This window comes from Humulus lupulus, chromosome 3, assembly GCF_963169125.1.
Source record: "Humulus lupulus chromosome 3, drHumLupu1.1, whole genome shotgun sequence".
NCBI lineage: Eukaryota > Viridiplantae > Streptophyta > Magnoliopsida > Rosales > Cannabaceae > Humulus > Humulus lupulus.
The window spans coordinates 197,156,191-197,178,489 of NC_084795.1; the positions used below are offsets into that span (position 1 = coordinate 197,156,191).

The 22,299-nt window shown below is 34.4% G+C and overlaps 1 protein-coding gene across 2 annotated transcripts; it reads right to left on the bottom strand.

The window, feature by feature from the left end:
- Positions 1–13,319: 13,319 nt before the first annotated feature.
- Positions 13,320–21,736, bottom strand: LOC133823347 (condensin-1 complex subunit CAP-D2). 2 transcript variants are annotated; one of them, XM_062256032.1, is made up of 17 exons: positions 21,538–21,736; positions 20,702–21,024; positions 20,393–20,553; positions 19,108–20,296; positions 18,759–18,950; positions 17,534–18,193; positions 17,199–17,375; positions 16,854–16,921; positions 16,497–16,719; positions 16,314–16,413; positions 16,090–16,205; positions 15,944–16,001; positions 15,675–15,826; positions 15,393–15,588; positions 14,256–14,420; positions 14,081–14,174; positions 13,320–13,621 (listed from the first exon to the last, which is right to left on the bottom strand). In XM_062256032.1, the coding sequence occupies exons 1-17, from the start codon at positions 21,668–21,670 to the stop codon at positions 13,618–13,620; spliced, it is 4,011 nt and encodes a 1,336-aa protein (XP_062112016.1). In that variant the 5' UTR covers positions 21,671–21,736; the 3' UTR covers positions 13,320–13,617. The 2 variants fall into 2 exon arrangements, with proteins under 2 accessions (XP_062112016.1, XP_062112015.1); XM_062256031.1 differs by having other exon boundaries at positions 14,081–14,183.
- Between the last annotated feature and the right edge of the window lie 563 nt (positions 21,737–22,299).

A 22,299-nucleotide genomic window follows, 5' to 3' on the forward strand; every position in this document is an offset into this window, starting at 1 on the left:
ATTTATTATGATATGCCATGAGTTTACAATATGTACGTAGATTGCTTTGTGTTACTTGTAAATTTTTGTATTTTGTTTATACTTCCTTTTTGGGCTTTTAGCTCACCCCCTTACTTTCCCCCTTTCAGGTAGGCAATAGGGTTTCTTCTTGGCACACACTGTGATGTGGAGAGTTCCGATGTCTAGGCATGTATGACGCGGGGTGTCCATGAACGATTAACGATCTAGTTGAACGCCAAGAAAGTTTATGAACTTTTATGTTATGATTTATGTTTTCATTACGTCACAGTGGGACTTATATTTTTATTTTTTTTCCAAGATTGCATAAAGACACTATATTTTTATTTTAAACTATTGGGCCCAAATTGCATGTTTTGACGAGGCCCCACTGAACATTTTCTCTAAAATTGTATTTTTCTAATAAATATTGACTAGGCAACGTTTTACAAAGTAAATAGTTTAGGACGTTCTTACACAGAGGGCCTTGAAGCTAATTCTTTCTTAGTCACGACATATCCTTTGTTCAAATCCACAAAGATGCCCATATTGGGCTGTTTAGGAGCCATTACAATTTTGCTTCTACAATCAGAAACCAGTGGCAAAGGCGAGGGGAATAATGGCGAAGAACATATACTTATCTTTATGTATTTGTTTCCATAATCAAACATATGGATCTTAATCTCATTGTACTGATCAAAGAAAAAACACCAAAACAAACACATAAATTACAAAATTCACAAATAAATACATAATATCAAAACCCATATGCCAACCGTGTGATGAACAAGAACTCGAAAAAAAATGGGTATGACTAATGAGAAAAAAAACCTAGAAAATTGGTTTGAAAAATGAAAAAAAAAACACCGTCGCACCCTTCTTCGTCGTCACCATCTTGAAGCTCCTCAACCATGTCAAAGCCTGGATCTCATCCTTGGGAATCCAAGAAACCAGAGGAAAAAAAAATCAGAGGTTGCACAACATCAAACCAACCCTTCATGAAGCTCATCCGTCGACTTCTTGAAGATCACCCAGATGCCATCCCCGTCCTTGTCGTATAATATTTTTTATTTAATTAAAACTTGTATGACAATCATAAAAACATAATAAACATAACTAAGAAATATTCTAAATAAAACTACACAAACGTACAATGTACGTTGTTTGCACCTAGTAAAAAGAAAAAGAAAGATAGATAAATAAATAAAAATTATATAAATATTTAGATGTATTATAATAAATTAATAAAATAATGTAATAATTTATATAAAAAGTCACAAATAAAAAAAATAGAAAATAAATAATATAAAAATTTATCAAAAAATATCATAAAAATAAAGGAATGAGAATGGTAGAGAAATAAAAGATTATATAATATATGTAGTTAGTTGTATTTTAATAACCTAATAAAATATTATATATATATATATATTGGGAGTACAAAAATTTCACAATTTTTTGTACTCTCTTCCATTCACTCTTCCATCCACAAATGGAATGATCGAAAATGGTGGAACTAGGAGGAAATCCCTTCCATCTACCATTTTATTTCCTTCCTTCTTTCCATCTTGCCAAACAAAGGAAAGATCATTTCCTTTCACACCTTTCCCTCCATGTCACTCATTCCTTCCATCTTTCCATTCTACCAAACATACGGTAAACATTGCCCTCCATAACTTCTAATTTTAATTTTAAATAAAAAATAAATTATGTGGACAAATCACGTGCACGTATGCGCTGATTTGGGAGATAATGGTGAGGTGCCTACGATTTCCAAGAAATATTGACGGAAGGTATTTTAGCTGCAAAAAAAAAAAGGTATTCAAGTGTCACAATCTACAAAAATTATGTATTTTTGTTGCAAATATCCCTACTAATTAATGTACTAATTATAGCTTAGGTCAACGTAAAATTAGTAAATCAAATTTTACATTTAGGGCTAGTTTGGTACATGTTTATTAAAATCTAAAAGTTGTTTTTTGAATTTGTGTGATAAAGTTGTTTGGTAAAAAAACAAAAAATAGCTTATTAAATAATTTATGCAGAAGCTAAAGCTAGTACAACTCAGCTTTAAAGTTAGTTTATAAGAACTAATACTTGATGATGCGAGATTTAGTCAATAACAAAGAAATATACAACAACTAGATAAATGTAAAAGACAATGAGGATGTTTACGTGGTTCAACTTATTAATTAAGTCTGGTCCACGAGTCTATTGTATTGACCAAGAACTTTCACAGGTTCATGTTCTCTCAAGGTTTGCAATTTGGCAGCGTTTTTTCATGCACAAGTTGACTTATCTTTACAATGAGTCCTCAGCCCTATTCATAGTCGGCTTGTAACGCCCCACATTTTAGGCACTTACTTGTAACTGTTTCAGACTGGTGAAAACTTATATAAATATTATTTTGATTAATAATATAGGCTTGAGAAGCCAAAATCATGTTGTTCATGATAGCCATTAAGTGTGATGTGTGATTGTAGCCAAATTACAAATTTCAGTCTCGGACCGACACAAAAACCCCAACCGGGTAAAATCTTGAATAAAATTATGTTGAATAATTATGGCAAAAATAATATGAGCATAAAATTTATTGGGAATTTATATTAAAGTTAAATAGTTTGACTTTGTAATAAAAAATCTCTACAAATGCATTTTTGTGAAAAATGCACATTTTAGCCAAAAATGAGATTTTGATTCATTAAATTATTTTGAGTAACAAATATTGGAGTGTGACCACTTAAATTAAATAGCAAGATCTATTTAATTTAATTACCCTATTTTTTATGTGTTTTCACCACAGGACACGTGGCAATTATGAGTAATTAGCGACAAGTCCTAAAGTTCTCGGAGTGTGAACTCTTCCAGGAAGCCCAATCCGGCCAAGTCATGGATGTCTCCAAGTGAGGCCTTGCCCTGAGGTCTGCCTTCGAGGCGAGGATGTCTCCAGGTGAGGCCACGTCCCGAGCACATACCGAGCCAATCTACAAGTAATGGATGTCTCCAAGTGAGGCCACGCCCCAAGGCTTGTCCTCGAGGCGAGGATGTCTCTAGGTGAGGCCACGTCCTGAGAGGCTCTCTTCACTGTAACGACCCAAATTCGCTAATAAGGCTTAAGAGCCTTGATTAGTGTGCCTGGAAGGCATAATGGGATTTTGTGTGTGACTTTAATGAGTTAAATGCATGATTGTGATTTAATGCATGTTATATGACTATTTGACTATTTGAGATGCATGACTATGTGTATTAGTATGCATGTATACCTGATTGTCTTAGAAAGAGCATAATTGTAATTTGGCCATTTTTGGGCATGACTGTGTTGATATCTGTGATCTGTGACTCGAGACGATCCTAGAATGAGCGGGTTAGCGGAAAAGTCAAAGCGGGAATTTATACCCGGCTTGGGTCAAGCCTGGGGAGTTTTAATGGAAATTTGGAAAATATATTGAGGTTAATCTTGATGATGAGGAATGTATATTTGGTGATTAATCGAGTATTGGGTAGCAAGCGGGAAATTATTAGAGACACTCGAGGAATTAGTGGGAATTGGGTAAAATGACTAAAATGGCCCTACATGGACAAAAAGGTTTAGAATTAATAGGAAGGGCATTTTGGTCTTTAGGCTTTTTAGAGATAAGTTAACTGAAGCTTTATACTTAGTGGAATTGGTAGAAAAGAGTTATAAGCTGTAGAAAAGAAAGAAAAAGGAAGAAAAAGAAAAGAGAGAAAAACAGTGGGGTTTTGTCTCAAAAGGTACGGTTTGTGGTTCTCCCACCATTTCCCTTCATTTTTCTTGGAGTTAAGCTCAGTGGTGAGCTAGGATAGGCTGAGCATCAAGGATCCTAAACTAGACTTGAAGATTGGCAAGGGATTAGCAAGAACACATCAAACATTGAGGTAAGTTTTTAGAAGTTTCAGTTTTAGGGTTTGTCTGGTTTGAGATGTGTAACTAAGCTGAATTGATGGGGATTTTAGGGGAATTCAGGCCAAGGTTGAGAAGGAGCAAGCTAAGGAGGTCTAGGGTTTAACTCAAGGTCGAATTTCCATCCACGGTATGATTTCTAAGTCTTTAACTTTGATGTTTGACTGATTTTCTGGGTTTAGGGTTCATTATGGTAGATCTTGAGTTTTGGGTTGCTTGAGCTTGGGTTATGAGTTCTTGGGATGCTTGGGATGAGTGTGAGGTGTTGATAAGTTTTTTTTTGGGTTTGGGAAAGATTTGGACAAGTTTGGGGTTGAAATGGTTGAAAGAAATCGCAGAAAACGATTTTGGGTGTTGCCAGTCTGCAACTAGCGCTAGTCTTTGGGCGCTGTAGCGCTAGGCCCTGTTTCTGGGGATGTGTGGTTCTGCTTGTAGCACTATAGCGCCCTCTTTAGAGCGCTGTAGCGCTGCACTGTTCACAGAAAAGGGGTTTTTGGGCTATTTTTGAGGGATTTTGACCTAGGGTTCGGGGCTCGATTCCACCACCTTGTTTTGTGGATCTAGGACTTCCCGGGGGCTCAGGTTTGGTCCCGAGGCTAGGTTTTGGACTTGAGGTTTGGTAATGACTTTGACTTATGGATTTTGTTTAGGTGAGCGCTAGGGCTCGAGTGGGATCGTGCTCGAGGAGTCAGGTGATCAAAGCTACCGAATTGAAAGGTAAGAAAACCGTAGTACCCGAGAACAGGGCATGGGCCCACAGTGTTATTGCAGGGCATGGCCCTAGATTGTACTATGTGCGAATGTATAACCTTAAATGAATTATTATATGCTTGAATGATTATTTCAAAATGTACTATATGTGTGATTATAATGAAATGAACAGCTAAGGCCGAGAGCGACGAAGGCTGAGAACGGCCTTGGGGCCGGAAGTAACGCTTAGCACATGGAGTGCTTGTAGCCAGGGTGGGACCCAATGGATACATGAGTTATCCTTACGGTAAGGACCGAGACCCCAGGCTTTGGTAAGGCCTTTGGGGCGGCACGGCCGTGTTTGTTCAGTCTGATGGTTTTCCTATTTATCAGTGGATTATTTGTCAGCTATATTTTATGCATATGTTATATACTGTATGAGTTTTCTTGCTGGGCTTCGGCTCACGGGTGCTCTGTGTGGCAGGTAAAAGCAAAGAGTCAGTCAACCGGCCATGAGTATGGAGAGCGTGGGGGCGGCGCGTACATGTTCGGCCTGCCCGACTGCTTTGGTTGGGGGCATTTTGTACATGGCTGTATTAACTTATTCTTTTGATAGTTAACCAGGTGTAAATCTATTTTTGAGTTGTAAATATTTTGTAAACCTTATTTTGGGATCCCAGATGTTTGACACTTAATGTTTTCAATGAAACTAAGCATTTTCAAAGACTACAGCCTTAACTTATGATCAAGTCACACTTTTGGTTTTAGAAATCTCGTAGAGTCAGTTAGTTGCACAATTTCCGTTTTAAACTCACTTAGTAACGGCTCTAAGGTAGTAGGGCGTTACATTCACTCACCCATCTCTCAGGTCTAGGATTTTGGTCCTCAGACTTGGAGTAGATGCCAGGTGTCAGTCACTGCGGGCATGGGCCACCAAAAGATCATCTGACAACGTTTGGTGAGCCTCGATTAGTGGTGTCGAGTTCGTACCCTCGACAATCAGCATTTCCCACAACGCCTCCTGACATGGGCAAACGTGTTCTGCACCCTAACAGTCAGAGGCATGTTCCCCATAAAGTTGGTTCGCGACTTTTTGCAATGGGCCCCGTGCAATCTGCCTGGGACGTAGTCTCTATTTAGTGCAACCCTTTTTGTATTAATTCAGCATTAATACCCTAGGATGGGGGAATTTGTAGTAATGATAGATGATTAACCTCTATAAATAGGGCTAGGGTTTCTCCTTTACAAGGGTTCAGATTTTTAGAGAGAGAAACTTTGTAACTAAGTGCAATATATACGCTGCTTGAGAACTACCATTGAAGCTTGCTCAAACAAGCTTCAAGCTCACTAAATACCATAAACTCATGGACTCGGGCTCTTTTATAGCCTGAAATACGTAAAACCCTTGTGTTCTTTTCTGTTCTTTTCTTTAAACTCTCGTATTTGATTGATAGCGAAAAAGACAGTCAACACCCTAGGTTAAAATTTCAATTAGGTTAAGTAAGAAAAATATTACCACAATAGTAATTTTTGGAAAAATTACCATTAGACTATGATTAATTACATGAAACATACTAGTGTATTGATTGCTAGAAATATGATATTACACTAGTTGTGGGAAGGTTCTCAATTAAAGACAATGACTAGGGGGTGCTTAGACCCTTTTTCTGGGAATGTGCGGTAGGTACCCCGCCTATGTTAGCAAAATGCAGACGATTTCTTCCTTTGACATTCTTTTAGCACGGTTCAAGTCTATGAAAATTATTATTGGTCTGGTTCAAGTCTGTGACAATTATTATCAGTCTAGTTCGAGTCTGTGACAATTTCTATAAGGTCTGGTTCAAGTCTGTGACCTCTAGTCCGATTCAAGTCTGTGACATCTGTCTATGGGTTAAGCATACTGGTAAAACTTAGAAGTCTCGATGACCTGGTGTAACTCTGGTTGCACTCTTGATAGTACTTATGCTCTAGGCAACATGATAGTTACCCTGGTTAGGGATTTAGGGCAAGGTTATTAGTGCTGAGAGTTGAGTCTCCACTATTGTTTGTTTTAAGGGGGCGCCCAAACGCCCCGACTTTATTGACAACTCCCAAGCTGGCTTCTAGGTTCTTTGTTATGAATATTGTTCCTATATATATCTACTTGTTCTGAAATTTTCTGCGTGCAGGGTTGATTTGAATATTTATGGTTATCGGGCATAACCATAAGTTTGCCAAGACGCTTTGGGGTTCTTGAATTGTCTGTTTAGGATATGAATTTATCTGGAACCCTAATTATGTAAGTGCTTTGATTTCCGGTCAATAACTTGGTCATTGACCCCTGTCTGCTTTTATGATTTCATGCTATAAGGTTGAACTTATTAAGCGTTTTCGCTTACCTAGCTGTTTCATGTTGTAGGTAAGTGCAAGGGAAAAGCGGATCAGTGAGCGCCAGAGTCTGCTTGCAGGAGTGTACATGTGGCCCGACCTTTGGGGAATGTTTTGAGAAAATTTATTTTCGGGCTAACACTGTTTTATTGGTTATGTTTAAACCATTTATGTTTACTTTAAATGTTCAAGAATAGAAGTAACTAGTTAAGTGTATGCACACAACTTTCTCTTTTTAAATTTTTTATACATGAATTTTTGGGACATGTTTATAATGACAATGCTATTTTTCCGCATTCTTTTTGGTCTTGTATTTTCGTATTTTTACACGGCTGAGAGAGATTAGTACCCTCTAATCAGGGTTTAATACAAGAGAAACACAATTGTTAAGTTAATCCCAAGTTACAATAGAAAAACATTGTAAAGTATGCTTAAGGTGGCCTGAGAGGAGGCCCAAACTTGTTCACCAAGTAAATCTTCCCTTGTGAGTAGCTCCTTGGAGACTGGTGGGTCCACGTGCATACGACCACGATCGTGGTAGTGGTGGCAGTGCCAGGCAATGACCACCTATTTCCAAGGATGATTCTAATCTTTTGACATCTTTTTTGTCGGTTGTATGGAAGGGACAACCATGTTTCTAGGCAACCACAACTTATGTCAGAGGTAGGTGGGCACGTGTGTCATAGTGGTCCCCGGCTCTCATGAGCGAATGCGTGGCCAAGGGCTTCTTGCAAGATGCGTATGATTCCCGAGAAGGGAACCTGTTGCTCGGACACCGTCGTTTGGTCTTCCACGAAGGTCACGTACTCCGTAGTCCTCGGGACCATCGATGGCTCTCGCTAATCACCTCCTCACTAAGCGTCTTGACTTGACACATATCGAGGAGGTCACATGTTTCAAGAACAGTCACACGTGTTTTCTTACTCAAAAAATACGAGTAACAATAATTATTTAATTTATTTACTTATTTATTATATAAACTATTTAAAATGAAAATATGTGAAAATAAATCAATATAATAATTAAAAATTAAATTGTAGAAAATTAAATATTTTTTATTTTATCCTAAAAAATAATTTTATATTTATTAAATATTTTAAAACATTCTTTGTTTAGTAATTTTCTATCAATAAATCATTCTAATTATATATCAAATATTATATTTGCATCTCAAAGCACTTTTACATTATAATTTACCAAATACATAGCAATTTCATACTTCAACCATTTTTTCCCATAGCACAACTAAAGTTGATTGTTAAATAAGCCACACCTAAACTTGTCTTTAGTATACGCAATTTTACTATTTTGCATCTTATTTTTTATTTATTTTTAAAGGAAATGAACTTTCATTTATTTGTTAAAATAGATCACAATCGTACAGGTCAGGCCACACTCCAAAGAGCTGCACAGATCTCACGACGGAGATGACCAAAAAAAGGCTAACCAAGTCAAATACACTAGAAGAGCAAATCAACCCTAGAAGTCAAGCACCCCATAAATAACAAGGATAGACGCCACTACAACACATCAACAGATGAACCAAATCAAACTCTCTACTCTAAAACACAAAACAGTGATTCGCTTCTAAGAGATATTGCAAATGAGTATTCGTTGCTCACATTTGAAACAACGACATCACCCACAAGTGATCTGAACAGAGGAAAGATCATACAATGGAAAAAGCCAAAGTCTTTGAACGAGAAGGTGTACAACACCATTATTAAATTAAAAACTAGACCATAAAACTAAACTGAAAAAACAAAGACAAAGCATAACAGCAGACAGAAGCCAAACCAAGCTGCAACAGGAAGAGGGGACCATCCTCCACAAGCCCCACCACACCCATAGGCAACACCCAATCTAAATGTCCATCGAAGGATCGCTACCCACACAAGAGCCTAGGCCACTAAGGTGCACAGGTCGCTAGTGCACCATGTTAGAGAGGTCAAGGACAAAAACATGCAAACCAAAAACCCCAGAGTCGCTGAGTAGATCAACTAATGCCACCATCAGGATCTAAAATTCCCACCACCGCCAGATCTCGGACCCCAAGAGAACCCCAACGTCGACGAACGAGAAGGAGAGGCAGCAAGGAGGACGAAGCCATAATGGAGCACAAATTCCACTTCCAATCAAAATCCCAGCCAACAATGAACACACTCCCCTAAGGAGAACATCTCCAACCCCTCTCGGCCAGAGAGGAGCCGAAATCACGCTAGAGATGGGGTAGCCCCCTAACCGAGAGAAGAAGATGAATATCTAAGAAAAACCCTTGGCGGCTAGGGTTTGAGAGAGACCCTTGAGAAAGAAACTAATATTTTCTTTTATGCGCTTATTAAATAAGCTACTTTGCATTTTATAAAAGGCTTAAAATTCAGCCATTTTGTTTACAACCCCGCAAAGATTGACCAATAAAAATGACAAATCTTAGTCATAGACATAGCTTAATGATATTACACTTCTCTCCATAAAGAGAATATCCCGGATTCAATAAATAAATAATTACAAACCACTTTTTTTCTAAGAACACCCCTACAAATCTCACATACCATTGGAGATTGCAACATATTATGGAACTTCGGTAAATAACTTGGTTTAAAGTAATGGTGTTCAATCAATCTAATCCACATTATTTTGGTTATAACCAATCAAATCTGTACTCTAGTTCAAAACAAATCCATATAATCTACGAAAGAGGAGATTTGATTGGTTATTGGTTACTTTTTTGGGAAAAAAATATTTATTAATTTTGATACTTTCTCACTAATATCTACAATTTTATTTTTTGGAAGGCAAAATTAGCAATCAACATCAAATTATATAACCAACAATTTAAACTTTACAGGTTTAAAACTCAACTAATAAAATTAAATATAATTTTCACAATTCAATTTGATACAAAAAATAAACATAAAGTTCACAAATTAAAAAATTAAGTATGAATTAAGATATTTTTATTTATTTTTAAATAATTGTTATTATATCAATATTGTTATTTCTATCAATTATAAATTTTAAAAATTTTACTTCATATATATATTTTAAATAAATATATTTTTATAAATAAAATACAGATTGGATTAGTCACTTTCAATACTAAAAGTGCATTTAATCTGCATAAGTAGAGATTTCTGTACTTTACAAATTAGATTAAATTGGATTTGTTAAATCTAAACAGCCTTAGTTTAAAAGTATCAAATCAAGATATCTCATGTATAAAAGCTTAATTATTAATGTATTAACTAATAATAAAAATTCTTAGTGATGCTAACATCATATTATGTAACAAATTCCCTATGCAAGTGTTTGAACAATGAGTCTTTCACAGTTATAGAATTGTTTTCTCGACTATATTATATATATAAAGAAAATTTATTCAATACGGATTCCCTTCCTGCATGTACAAAGAAATATAAATTTTGTTGTAGTCATTAACTACATTATACAATTTTTTTTTTTAAATTTAAAAAAAATTAATATTATTTCTGTATTATCACATAAATGTGTTATATCATTGAGTTTCAAATTTTAAACAATTGTATTACTAGAAAATGAAATGAATTATGAAATGTATCACTCACCCTTTAAGTATAGAGTAATAATATGTATACCAAAAATATGCACTTAAATATTACATATATTATGGCACAGTAAAACAGAGGGTCTTAATTTAGATTAATGTGATTTGCTGAAAAAGATTTACTTTACTATGTATATATTTTGGGTGCACATATTATTACTATATTTTTGTCATTTTTTTACGAGTGATGAGATCCAAACTAATCCAATTAGTGAATTTAAAATTTTTTATGTTAATTGGATTAGATTGGTTGGCAAATGGGATTGCCGAAATCCAATTACCAAATGAAACGATCCAACCTTTATTAAAAGATATAATTTATATATATTATATATTATATAAAATATAAATATATTTTATTTTGAGTTTTTATTGGCTACCAATTAAGTTTACTTTACATCCTTCCACACCATATTTGATTGAAGATATTATTGTTGTTGTTTTGATACTATATTAGTACTTTGGCAATTATATTCTAGGTTATTGTTTTGAGATATTTTAGATTTAATGGATGTGTTGAGTTAGCACTTTAGTAGTAATTTGTTGGAAACTTATTGTTGAGGAGTTGATGTAGTATTGTTACTGAATGATGTTTAGTTTTTTTTTCTTGTATAATTTTTTTTTTGTATGCTTTGTTGTTTTTTTTTTAATCTCTTTAATATTAAAATTCAAATCAAAAGTTAAAAACCTATTTCAATAACTGAATCAATCTTATTACTAATTGGATTTTGAAACTAAATTGGAGTGTGATTAGGGATAAAAAGGTTGGATTGGACAAGTGAGCAACCTACTTTTTTTTAAGTCTCCGCTTATAGCTACTAATTTTTTAAGATAATTTTTTTTCCCAATATATATATTATATATGGAAGGAATATATTTTACATTAAAATAATAATAGTATAGCATTATATATAATAAACTCATCTATAAATCAATTTTTAATTATTTTAATATAAATGAGTTTACATATATTTAAAAACTGAATGAGAATTTATTATAAAAAAAAAAAACAAATGATACTAAATAAAGATTTTTTTCTCTATATTTTTTTTATTTAAAAATTAAAGAGTGAATTTTTTTTATAATTTAAATTTGATTTTTTAGAAGAGAGAGATTGAAAAAGAAAAATATATTATATAAACTTTTAGAGAGAGTGAATTGTAAATCCTAAAATTGATAAATTTTATAGAAATATATTTTTATTTAAAAGATGATTTTAAATTTCATTTATTGTGATTTTCAAAATTAATATCTTGAATTAATTTGTAAGGTTTACAAATAATTCATTATTTAGTTTAACACAATATGTTTATAAAGAGAATTTGTATCTTGGTTTTATAAAGAAAATATTCTGTGCTTATTCGATTTCATTTTTAGAATATTTCTCTATTGATTTTCGTGCTATTCAAGATAATTAACTTCAAGAAATACAATCTTTGAATGAATTAATACTACTTTTATCTTGAGAAATTTGATCTGACACAAGTATTAGCTGTCCCCGCAAAATTCGTGTATGTCGAATCAGAATTATTTAAAAATGGCAAATCTTCATTAATCAATAATATCTTCAAATATTCTTGCTTTTATTAAGAGATTATTTCTCAGTTTTTCTGAGCACGAAATGGTCTCTATAAATAGACTTCTAGGGCCTTGAGAAAAGGTGAACTATTTGGTACATAGTTTGTGAGTAAATTGTAATATTTGTAAAAGTTCATATTTTATATTCAAAATCATTGTATTCACGTGATATTGTAGTAATATGAGTGTTTAGTTTTGTGGTAAGTTTGTACCACTTTCATGAGTGAATACATGTTGTAATTTATACACAATTCTTATAGTCTTCGGGAGAAGATTTTTACAAGTCTTGCGTCAGGAGGATGCTCTAACCATTGAAGAGAGTTCAAGTTATTGAGCATTTAAATCATAATCAGATTAGTAAAGAGAATTACAACAAAATTGCAGCAAATCTCAAGAGAAAATCTTGTTGTGATTCTTGTGATTCTTTATAAATTAGTTTTATTCTCTTAACATAACCCCAAGGAGTAGATTATCTGAAAAATGTTTCTAACACTTGCAAAAATTTATTGTGTTCTTTATTGTTTTTGCACTATTTTTTTATTGTGTTCAGTTTCTGTCGCGAAAAGTTCGTATTCTATCCAGATAGATCTGAAATCTATTTCAACATTCAATTACCATTCTGTATTTTAATTAATTTGGTAATTATTAAAACGCAATTTCATGAATAAATAATTTAAAATCAACTATTCTAATAAAATACTTGAACCCTAATAATACATAGCATTTATTTTACATGTAAATAGCTAAAAGCAACGTGCTTTTTTTTCAATCACTAATTTAGAAATCAATATTATGTAGGAGCATTTGCATCAATAATACTAAATTTGTGATTATAGCACTTAAATATCAATTCAATTTTAACAAGTGCACCCACTAAAAGGTAACACTTGGTCCATTTAATTGATCACTAAATGATTGATACCAATCATTGCCGTAAAAAAAAAATTAGTATTTAAGTACAATTATTAGCAAATATTTAGTATTATTAGTGCAAATATCACTATTATATATAGACCTTTTAAAGAAAAGTCGAAATGAAAAAGGAAAATAGGATCACATATCTTAGGATTCGAATAACCCCCCTCCCACACAAGTGCTCACACGTCAATCCTAAGATTTCTCAATATAGTTTTATTGCACAATTTGCTTTACATTGACAGACAAAATCACAAGCATCATACGTCTGCCCAAGAATCAAAATTATCTTTCTATTATGTTTCTTTCAAAGAACATGTTTCTATTAGCAAGAGACAATACCCAGTCTGGCACAGAAGATATTAAACGAGCCATGGTGTACCCACATCGTGTTTTTTGTAACTTCATTATAAAATATAATAAATCTACAGGGAAAAGCTTTCAATGCACTATTGGGTTAGCCTTTTTTTTCTAGACACGTACTCCAAAATACAATACAAAATACCGGCTTTTGCTTGGAAGAAAGGGTAACAAACAATTGCTTATTTGATAACTTCGTGCTTTACTACCTGCATAAACCATGGATATCTAAATGAAATGTTTGACATTACCTGACACAGAGGCATGACTCTAACTAAAGTAAATATAAACATAAGCAAAAAAATAAAGAGAACAGCTAATCAATAAAAAACAAAGTCTAGTTTCTTATTCCTAAAATAAAAGTAGCTAGAAACTGGTCAAGAAACAAAAAAGTAAAACAATAAATTGTAATAAGAAATTGTTAATTATTATTAATATCCTTCCCTGGAGTCTGGTCCACTCCCGAGATTTAATACATCACATGGCTTTCATATATCACTTATTTAATATATATAAATTAACCATCTTAGTATTTCACATTCTAAAAGAACATTCGGGTAGGAAAACAAAACATTTCAGGACAGCGCAATGTGTTTGCAAATGAAGAGCACGGTTACGATAATCAATAACCATTTTCAACAGCACGAGATAGTATGATAGACAATTACCTTTTATTTGACGACCTAGTTCTTCTGGTGGGTGCAATATTGTTACACTTCTGAGCTTTCAAGTCGCTTTTCTTAGTCTTTGACTTGGAGTCCGCTGCAAAGGCTAACAACATTACATAATGCATGAATGTCATATATTTGCATCTACAAATAGAAGAATATGTTGCTTAACTACCTCTTGTATTAACTTTTGGCGATTGAACTTCGATTTCACTAGGTTCTGACTTCTTTAATTTGCTAGAAGTACCTGAATCTTCATCTGATTCAGCATGTCCAGAATTTGTTTCCACATTTATGGACCGACTCACTTCGTCGCATGAAGGATCAATGACTTCACTTTCTGTTTGAATTCCAAAAGGAAAAACAACAAAAGAATAAGAGTCATTAGTATAAAATCATGTAATCATCAAATATTCAAAACTTATCTGGGCCTATATTAAACAGAGACTGATCAACATGGTTATGCAAAAAAGATTGATGCCGTTGGTCACTTTTTACTAATGCTGCTACTATAAATTACAATAAACTTAAGTGCCTTATTTTATCATCGTCATTTGTCAAGGTCAGGAATATAGCCATCAATTTTTTTATTTTTTTTTTAAGCGAAAGAAATCATTTGTTATAAACTCAACAAGACAGCCATAAAGAAAAGTCTAAGTAAAGTAGGCCACTGTTGAAATCTCATACACGCTAATCATAGTCAGATTTCAGGCCCGTGCTAATGTGCTATCATTTCGTCACGCAGTTTAATGATAACAAGAGCCCTGATCACTTATACATGACAATAAAAGAAACAATTAATAATAACAAATAAAAATGACATGTGCCGATGAAAATAAAATATATACTTTCTTACTTGCCATGCACTCAATATCTTATAGCATATAGGAAGGCAATAAATATCCAATCTGCGTGCTAAGGAAAACGAAATTTGCATTTTGTTACTTGCATAAAAAAGAAATACAAGCATGGAATGCTTGAAAATGTATATTTGAAGGATCCGAAGGAGAACTACAAGATTTCAGGTAGAATGATAATTGAAACCGACATTAAGAATGTTCTGGAAAAATCGTTAGATGAAATGTTTAACCACTACTTGATGCATCTATTAAAGCACATTGCAGCACACCAACTCTCAAAATTTCTAACCTGACATTTTTTTTCTTTCTAAACAAAAGATACCTGAGATGTTGTCATATTAATTTTTATGTGATATCATGAAAAGTTTCTAAATTGAAAACCCAATTGAATCTAGAGTGGAACGACCAAGCAACAAGAGTAGAGCATATTAAAACAAGTTCATTGCCCCAACCTTCAGCAGCATTAGATTCAGCTCCTTCAGAATTATTAGTCATTGAAAATTCTTCCATGCAACCAATCTTTTGATGATGAATTTGGGCATTTCGTGCTGTCAACTCCTGTTCCTTCTTTTCCATATGGAACTTTTTAAGTTTATCCTCAAACTCCTCAATGCATGATTTCAGTTCTGGCTTTGCAAACTTTTTGCTCTGTCACACAGTTTAAGCAAAAAAAACTTAAAAAGAAAATTACTAATCATATAAATGAGAAAATGCAAGAAATATTAATACAATACCTTGTTTACTATAGCCTTAAAATGGTCCACCACAGAGTCCTCCAACAGGACATGTTCGTATGTTTTGAATAAGTCCATGAGTTTTTTCATTCCCTTTTCAGTGAATGAAAGCTGAGAGAGGCAGTAAGAAATATATTCCCATTGTTTAATATCTGCAAAGAAGAGTGCTCCACCTTAGTTTCTATAACAGTGTTCAAATGTCAAGGAAAATGGCCCCTATTAGGTAACTTCTTTTGTAATAATGTTGGGCCAAAGCTTCACAGCAATACCTGTAACTCCACTAAACCTATTACAAAGCTTCTCAACAAGAGCTTCCATTTGCTTGTCCTGGAAAAAGTCGAGTCAAATATTATATACTAAGTACCAAACAATAATTTAAGTCCTTGTTTATTAAACTCAGTTAAGTGGTTTATACCTTCTTGATGGAACCAATTAAGAACTGCATAATATTGCAGAAAGACTCTCGCTTTAGGTTCTGGTTAGATAACTTGCCAAGCATATCTGGAAGCAAATTATATACTGGATTGTTTCCTGTAAATTAGAAAAACAATCAGTGATCAACTGAAAAATGCTATGGTGCAACATAGGAAAATACCAGCATCACAATTATGGTACTACTACTAGAGATTAAAACACCACCTTTCTTTGACAACTCAAGGAAAAACAGTCTAGCCAGATTTGAAATCCTCTCATCTTCATCTTCCAATCTTATGGCCATTTCATTGATGTAACCTTTCACCTGATTGAGCAATAATCATAATCAGACCACTATCCATTTTAATAAAACAAAGTTAAAAAGTTGCCATATTCAGCTTCTCAGACCTTCATCATGTCATTTAGTATGAGATGAGAAAGCACCAAAACAGCATTCTTCCTAACAGAAACTGAAGAGTCTTGTAACCTAGAATACATATTTTCTGTCCATGGTTCCAAGATATTAGGAAAGCGAACAGCCAAGTCTCCAAGAGCAATAGTACAATTAGAACGAACAGTTTCTGAAGGAGCACTCTCCACAACTGTGAAGAGAAGCTGGAGATTTGCCTCACTGCAAGAACACAAAAAAAGGGGGGGTTATCAATTCATACAGTGTTGCAGGGATAGATGCAGCACAGTTGTGTGTGTGTGTGTGGAGAGAGAGAGAGAGGGGGGAAGAGAGAGAAAGAGCTCATAAAATCTCACCAAAAGTTTGCATCAATTATCATAAATCGACATAGAGCAAGCATTCCCGATGCCTGTAGTACTGGATACTGAAAGGAAGAGAAATCAGTCAATTTCTGAAATCTTATAACGCAAATATAAAATTTCTATATAATTTTAGCAACCACTTATATGATAATTTCACAGTGAAGAATTACATACTGACATTCAGTCGTAAAGTTTTTGAAATATTCTAGTCTCATAACTGCTTTACATCATTCTCCTTTTTCAAAACAAAATGCATTTGAAATGAAAATTTCACTATCTGAAGTCAAATGTTTTATATACATTTACAATTCTCAAAATAGATGAAATTTATGCAATCACCTTTTGCATCAAACTGAAATTTCTACAGATCTTTGTCAGGAAAGGTGCACAGCATCCAATTAAATTCTTCTCATCAAAACTACCAGAAACAATTTCTTTTTCCGCTCTTTCAGAAAGTGTATCAAGTATTGCATCTTCAGAGGCCGCAAGGCCAAGCTCAGCACTAATTCCATTTTCCTGAAAAACAAACATCAGAAAGATGAAATCTAAAATAACAGGAGAAATTTACTACCAAGACAAATGGTTCCAGATGACAACAATGATAAACACAGTAATAAAAACTATAGCTGACTCGAAGGTTCATTGATAATGAGAGATAAAATATCCCATGTCACCTTTGGAGCGTCATCAGGAGTAGTACCATTAACTTGCTCTGACTGATTTTCAGAATCCTTCTCTTTCCCAACTTTCTGTTTCTGGATCTTCCGAAGACAAGATTCAATATAAACCAGTTGGTTCATGGCAACATGACTTACAACAAATAGGTATCGACTAAGCTTTGCTGCTTGAACTGTGGTAAGCACAGCAGCATTGCCACCATCTATCTCATTCTGCAAATCCTCACCTCCACTACATTCAAACACAGAACTGAGAGCTTTTTTCACCAAATCTGCAGACAATGTTTCTGGGGTCGGGTGAATTGTATATATTGTAGCAATTGCTCTGTCAGCAGCAGAATACCATATGTTTTCTGGTAGCCAAAACCCAGTAATTAAGCTTTGTAAAGTAGTAAATACTCTGGTCCCATTACTAGACAACAGCTTCTTCTTGTCCTCCTGGGATAATCTCTGAAGAGCAATGCAAGCTGTTCTAGCAAGCAAAGGATCCACTTTAGCCCAACGACCAAACCCAATATCAATAATGTCTTGTAAATGAGAGCCGAGAACCTCAGGATAAGACTTAGCAGCCATGCAAATGACAGATAACGCACCACGACTTTGTTCTGCAGTGGTTCCACTTACATTAAAACAAAAGAAATCCCATAAAGCTGACATCTGCAAAAAAAAAAAAAATCCCTTAGTTGTGAACTTTCATTGAGAAAGAGATAAATGAAGTTTATTGACTATAAAGTACGTATAACTTACTAAATCTATAAAGGTTTTCATATGAGCAGGTAAACATACAAACTGAACACAATCACATGATTCACGGCCTGATTTTAGCTGCCTCTCAATGAAGTTTATATACTTGAAAGTAGAGTTCAACTCCCAGAAATCAACCCAATATTTAACCATCATATCATTTTTAAATTTCTTATTTCTGAAGTATTTGTTTGTAATACATCATTCATTTTACTCGGGCATAAACTGAAATATTTATATTACCTAACCATTAATTTCTTGTTTGCTTACGATAATAATTATTTTTGGACTGTTAAAATAAACTACACTTTGTAACGTAAGTTGAAGATGTCATAAATAATCTTAAAAGAAATTGATGAGATAAAAATTTCACGACTTTTTGGATACCATGCAAGTAAACTTAGGGAACAAGTTCAACTCAAAGGCTTCAACTACGTAATGCAAAATATTAGTTTAAGAAATGGAAAAAGTAACATACCGCACCAGTAGTTATGTCACCTTTAGATACCAATACACCAATTATAGATTCCAGAGCTGCAAGGTCTCCTATATTTGATTCTATTGCAAGGTTCAAAAGATTCTGAGCAGTCTCCACGGGATTTTTCCTTATATAAATTGTAATAAAGGCATTCTCCACAGCTTCGTATATGGATTTGTCCTGAGAAAAAACCTACCACGACAAACAGAAATAAAATGAAAAGGCGCTAAATCTTCCCAAGTTTAGTACCAAAAACCAGCATATATTATATCATATAATATTGAAGAGATTGGAACAATCAAATTGTGTGCATTTCTAATATAAATCGGAGGAAAAATTTACCACTTACCAGAGGCAACATCTTTCGTAGACAAGCTTCTGAACCATCAATTTGAAATTGTCTGCATCTCATCAATAGGAGAATTGTGTTCTCCACGTCAGTAGCAGAAGATGATGCCATCAATTGGACAAGGGTTGGCATAGTGGCAGCTATGCACTTGGAAAACCTCAAACCAGACTCTAGGGATGCAACTAAGGCCCTGGTCTGTTCCACATTCCCAACATCTGGCACGGTGGTATCCTTCTGAATAATATTTTCTTCCATATTGGACAAGAAACTATCAGTTAAGCTTTCCTTCTGCTCCTCGGTCCCTCCGTCAGCAATAGCATCATCAACCTCGCCATCTTCATTGAAGGTTTCACTTTCAGATGGAAACACATCCAGAACACTCTTCGAAGAAATTTCTGGTTCAAGCTCTTTCAACTTCTTCTTGTACTGTTCTAAAGTGGCTTCAAAGGAAGCTATTCGAAGTTGAGGACCAAATGGGTTATGCTGCAACATCATGATAAGTAAATTTAGTGCAGACTTTCTGACTATTGCACTCTTATCCTCCAACCTTCCGGCAGCAACTTCAGCAACCTCATTCCACAAGCCAATTGAAACAGAATGTTCTTCGCAGAGCTCACCCCAAACTTGAAGAACCCGACTCCTAGTATATGCTGAAACATCTCGGCACCGCTCAAGTAATATTTCAAGCATAGCTTGTTTGGTTCGGAGACGAACAGATTTAGTACTCAATTCACCCTCAACATCATTAAATGCCTTGGCAACCAGCTTCCCCAAGACCCCAACAAGAGCATTCCTTATCTTGTAAGATTCACCGCCAAAATGCGGGACCAGGACTCCAATGTTGGTAGAGAGCAACTTTGGCATCCGATCTGCAAGTTCCACCATAAGACGACCAACATTTTCAGCCCCAACTGTGTCCTTCACAAAATCTTTTGGATTAGCCCTGCCTATATCTCTAATGAGGGAACTGCTCAGGCTCCCATCAGCATACTTCTTCTCAGCATTGGCAACTGCTTCAGCAATGTGGGTAACAACAAAATCGTATTTGTGTACGAGGTGCATGATTGAAGCACATGACTGTGCCAAGTATTGATATTTAGTAGCACAGGCCCCAATTATACGACAAAGAGCGCCTTTTGAATCAGAGTCTTTCAATAATGCAGCATTTTCAAACAAAGAAAAAGCATTCCTAAAAGAAGGCAAACATTATTTCTGCTTAAATTAAAACACCAAAAAAGGGGGTTATAATTAAACAGGAACTTAATCAACTAATTCGCCAACTTACTTTGCAATGAAAGAAACACAATTTTCATCGAGATTTGATGAACCAAAGAGCAACGCAAGGTTGATCTCTAACGAATTTGCAATCAAGTTGAGTATGCGGCCCCTTTGTAATTCCCAGTCCCAAGAGTTTACAAGAAGTTTCTTTCTGGAACTTGCAATCACCTACGCCCATGGCCAAAAATAAAATTGATAGTAAAATAGCAGCCTTAGATGACGTAAAAGGGCTGCTCATATATGCAAATATATATATATATATGTGGAGATACAAAAGTAGAAAGATAGAATGCTAGATGAGTTAGAGAATCCGTACCTTTGAATTATTATTAGAGCTAACCTTTGACTCCTCAGCAACAATTACACTAAACAGGAAAAACGTGTAGATTTTAAAAGCATTACGATGTGACCCAACTCGATCAAGAATTGGAGAATCACCATCCTGATCTTGCGAAAGCCGTGAGATTGAATCAACATTCGGGAGAAGAACACTGAGATTGGATCGAAGACTCTCTACAAGGTTGAATTTACAAGATGGGGGGAGACCTGAGTATCCCTTGATCAATGAGTATACACTGTCGAACACATCTTGCTCTTCTATACAAAACAGCTCCTTATCTGACAGGTCAAACGAAACACCTGAAAGAATAATGGCATATTAAAATCTTGAGGTAGTTTAATCATCTGAGAAAAGAAATTGGTCACTGAGTACAAATATAAGGTTTTCAAGGGTTGAAACTTGCAATTTGAGAAAATTCCAGGTAAACATGAAAACATTTTCCTTACCTGAAATAAAAAAAAAAACACTAGGAAAGTACACGAAATTCAAGCTGCATCTAAACTAGTTGTAGTTAAAGCATATATACTCACTTCCAAACTTCAATCTTTCTTGCCATTTAAATTTCGTTTCTTTTTCAACAATTCGCTCGCAAACAAAAGAAAATTAGGGTTCTACGTTTCATCATCCAAAACTAAGTCACTTTTAAGTGAAGAAAAGTAAAAATTAAGTACATTTGTCCTATTTCGGTGCACATTCTTTCACTTACTTTCCTATCCTAGCTGCAGTTTCTCGGTAAGCAACAAGTGATTGTCATAAAAAAAAAAAATTGCTGCAGAATTATGTGACTCAAAAGGAGAGAAGAAAAGTCCGACCTTTGACGTACTCCTCAAGTTCGGATGGACGAAAAGAAGTAATGTCGATGGGATTCCGAGCGCAGAGGCAGTTACTTTCATTCTCTTCTTCTAAATCTCCAAGAGTTCTGGGGAAGACGAAGTGAGGAGCCATAAGAGCGAGGTTCTCTTCTGCTCTCTCTTCTAGCGATTTTCAGGTGGTTTTTCTTCACCGATTTCAAATTGACTCAAAATGTTTTGGAGGAGCGGGAAGATTTGCCTTTAAAAAGTATATGGGCCCGGTCCCGCCAGGCCCGTCAGCCCAGGAACGTTACATATGGGGGTGGTAATCGTTTTCAACAAAATACAAAACTTTTATCAACCTTTTACATTTTTACGTCCATGCAAACTTTTTTTAAAAATACCATCTTAATTTTTTAATACATAATTTTATAGTATTTCTTTTTAATAAGGATCATGTATGTGTGCCAAAGATATACTAAATTTATTATAGATGTCAAAAATATCCCATATTATTTTAAATAGATATTTTTTCTTAAAATTGTGAAACATAATACTTCAATTTTTGTAGTAATAAGTATGACTTTCATAATAATAAAAGAGTAATGATACGTGCACTTAAATTGTGCACCCAACTTATGCACCTAAATGACATGTCCGTTTAGCCTAGTCAATCATATTCATCAAAACTGGGACCTACTGTATTAAAAATCAGTGTCACGTCACTATGTGTAATATTTTTGTGTATATTTTAGGTGCACATATCATTACTTATAATAAAAA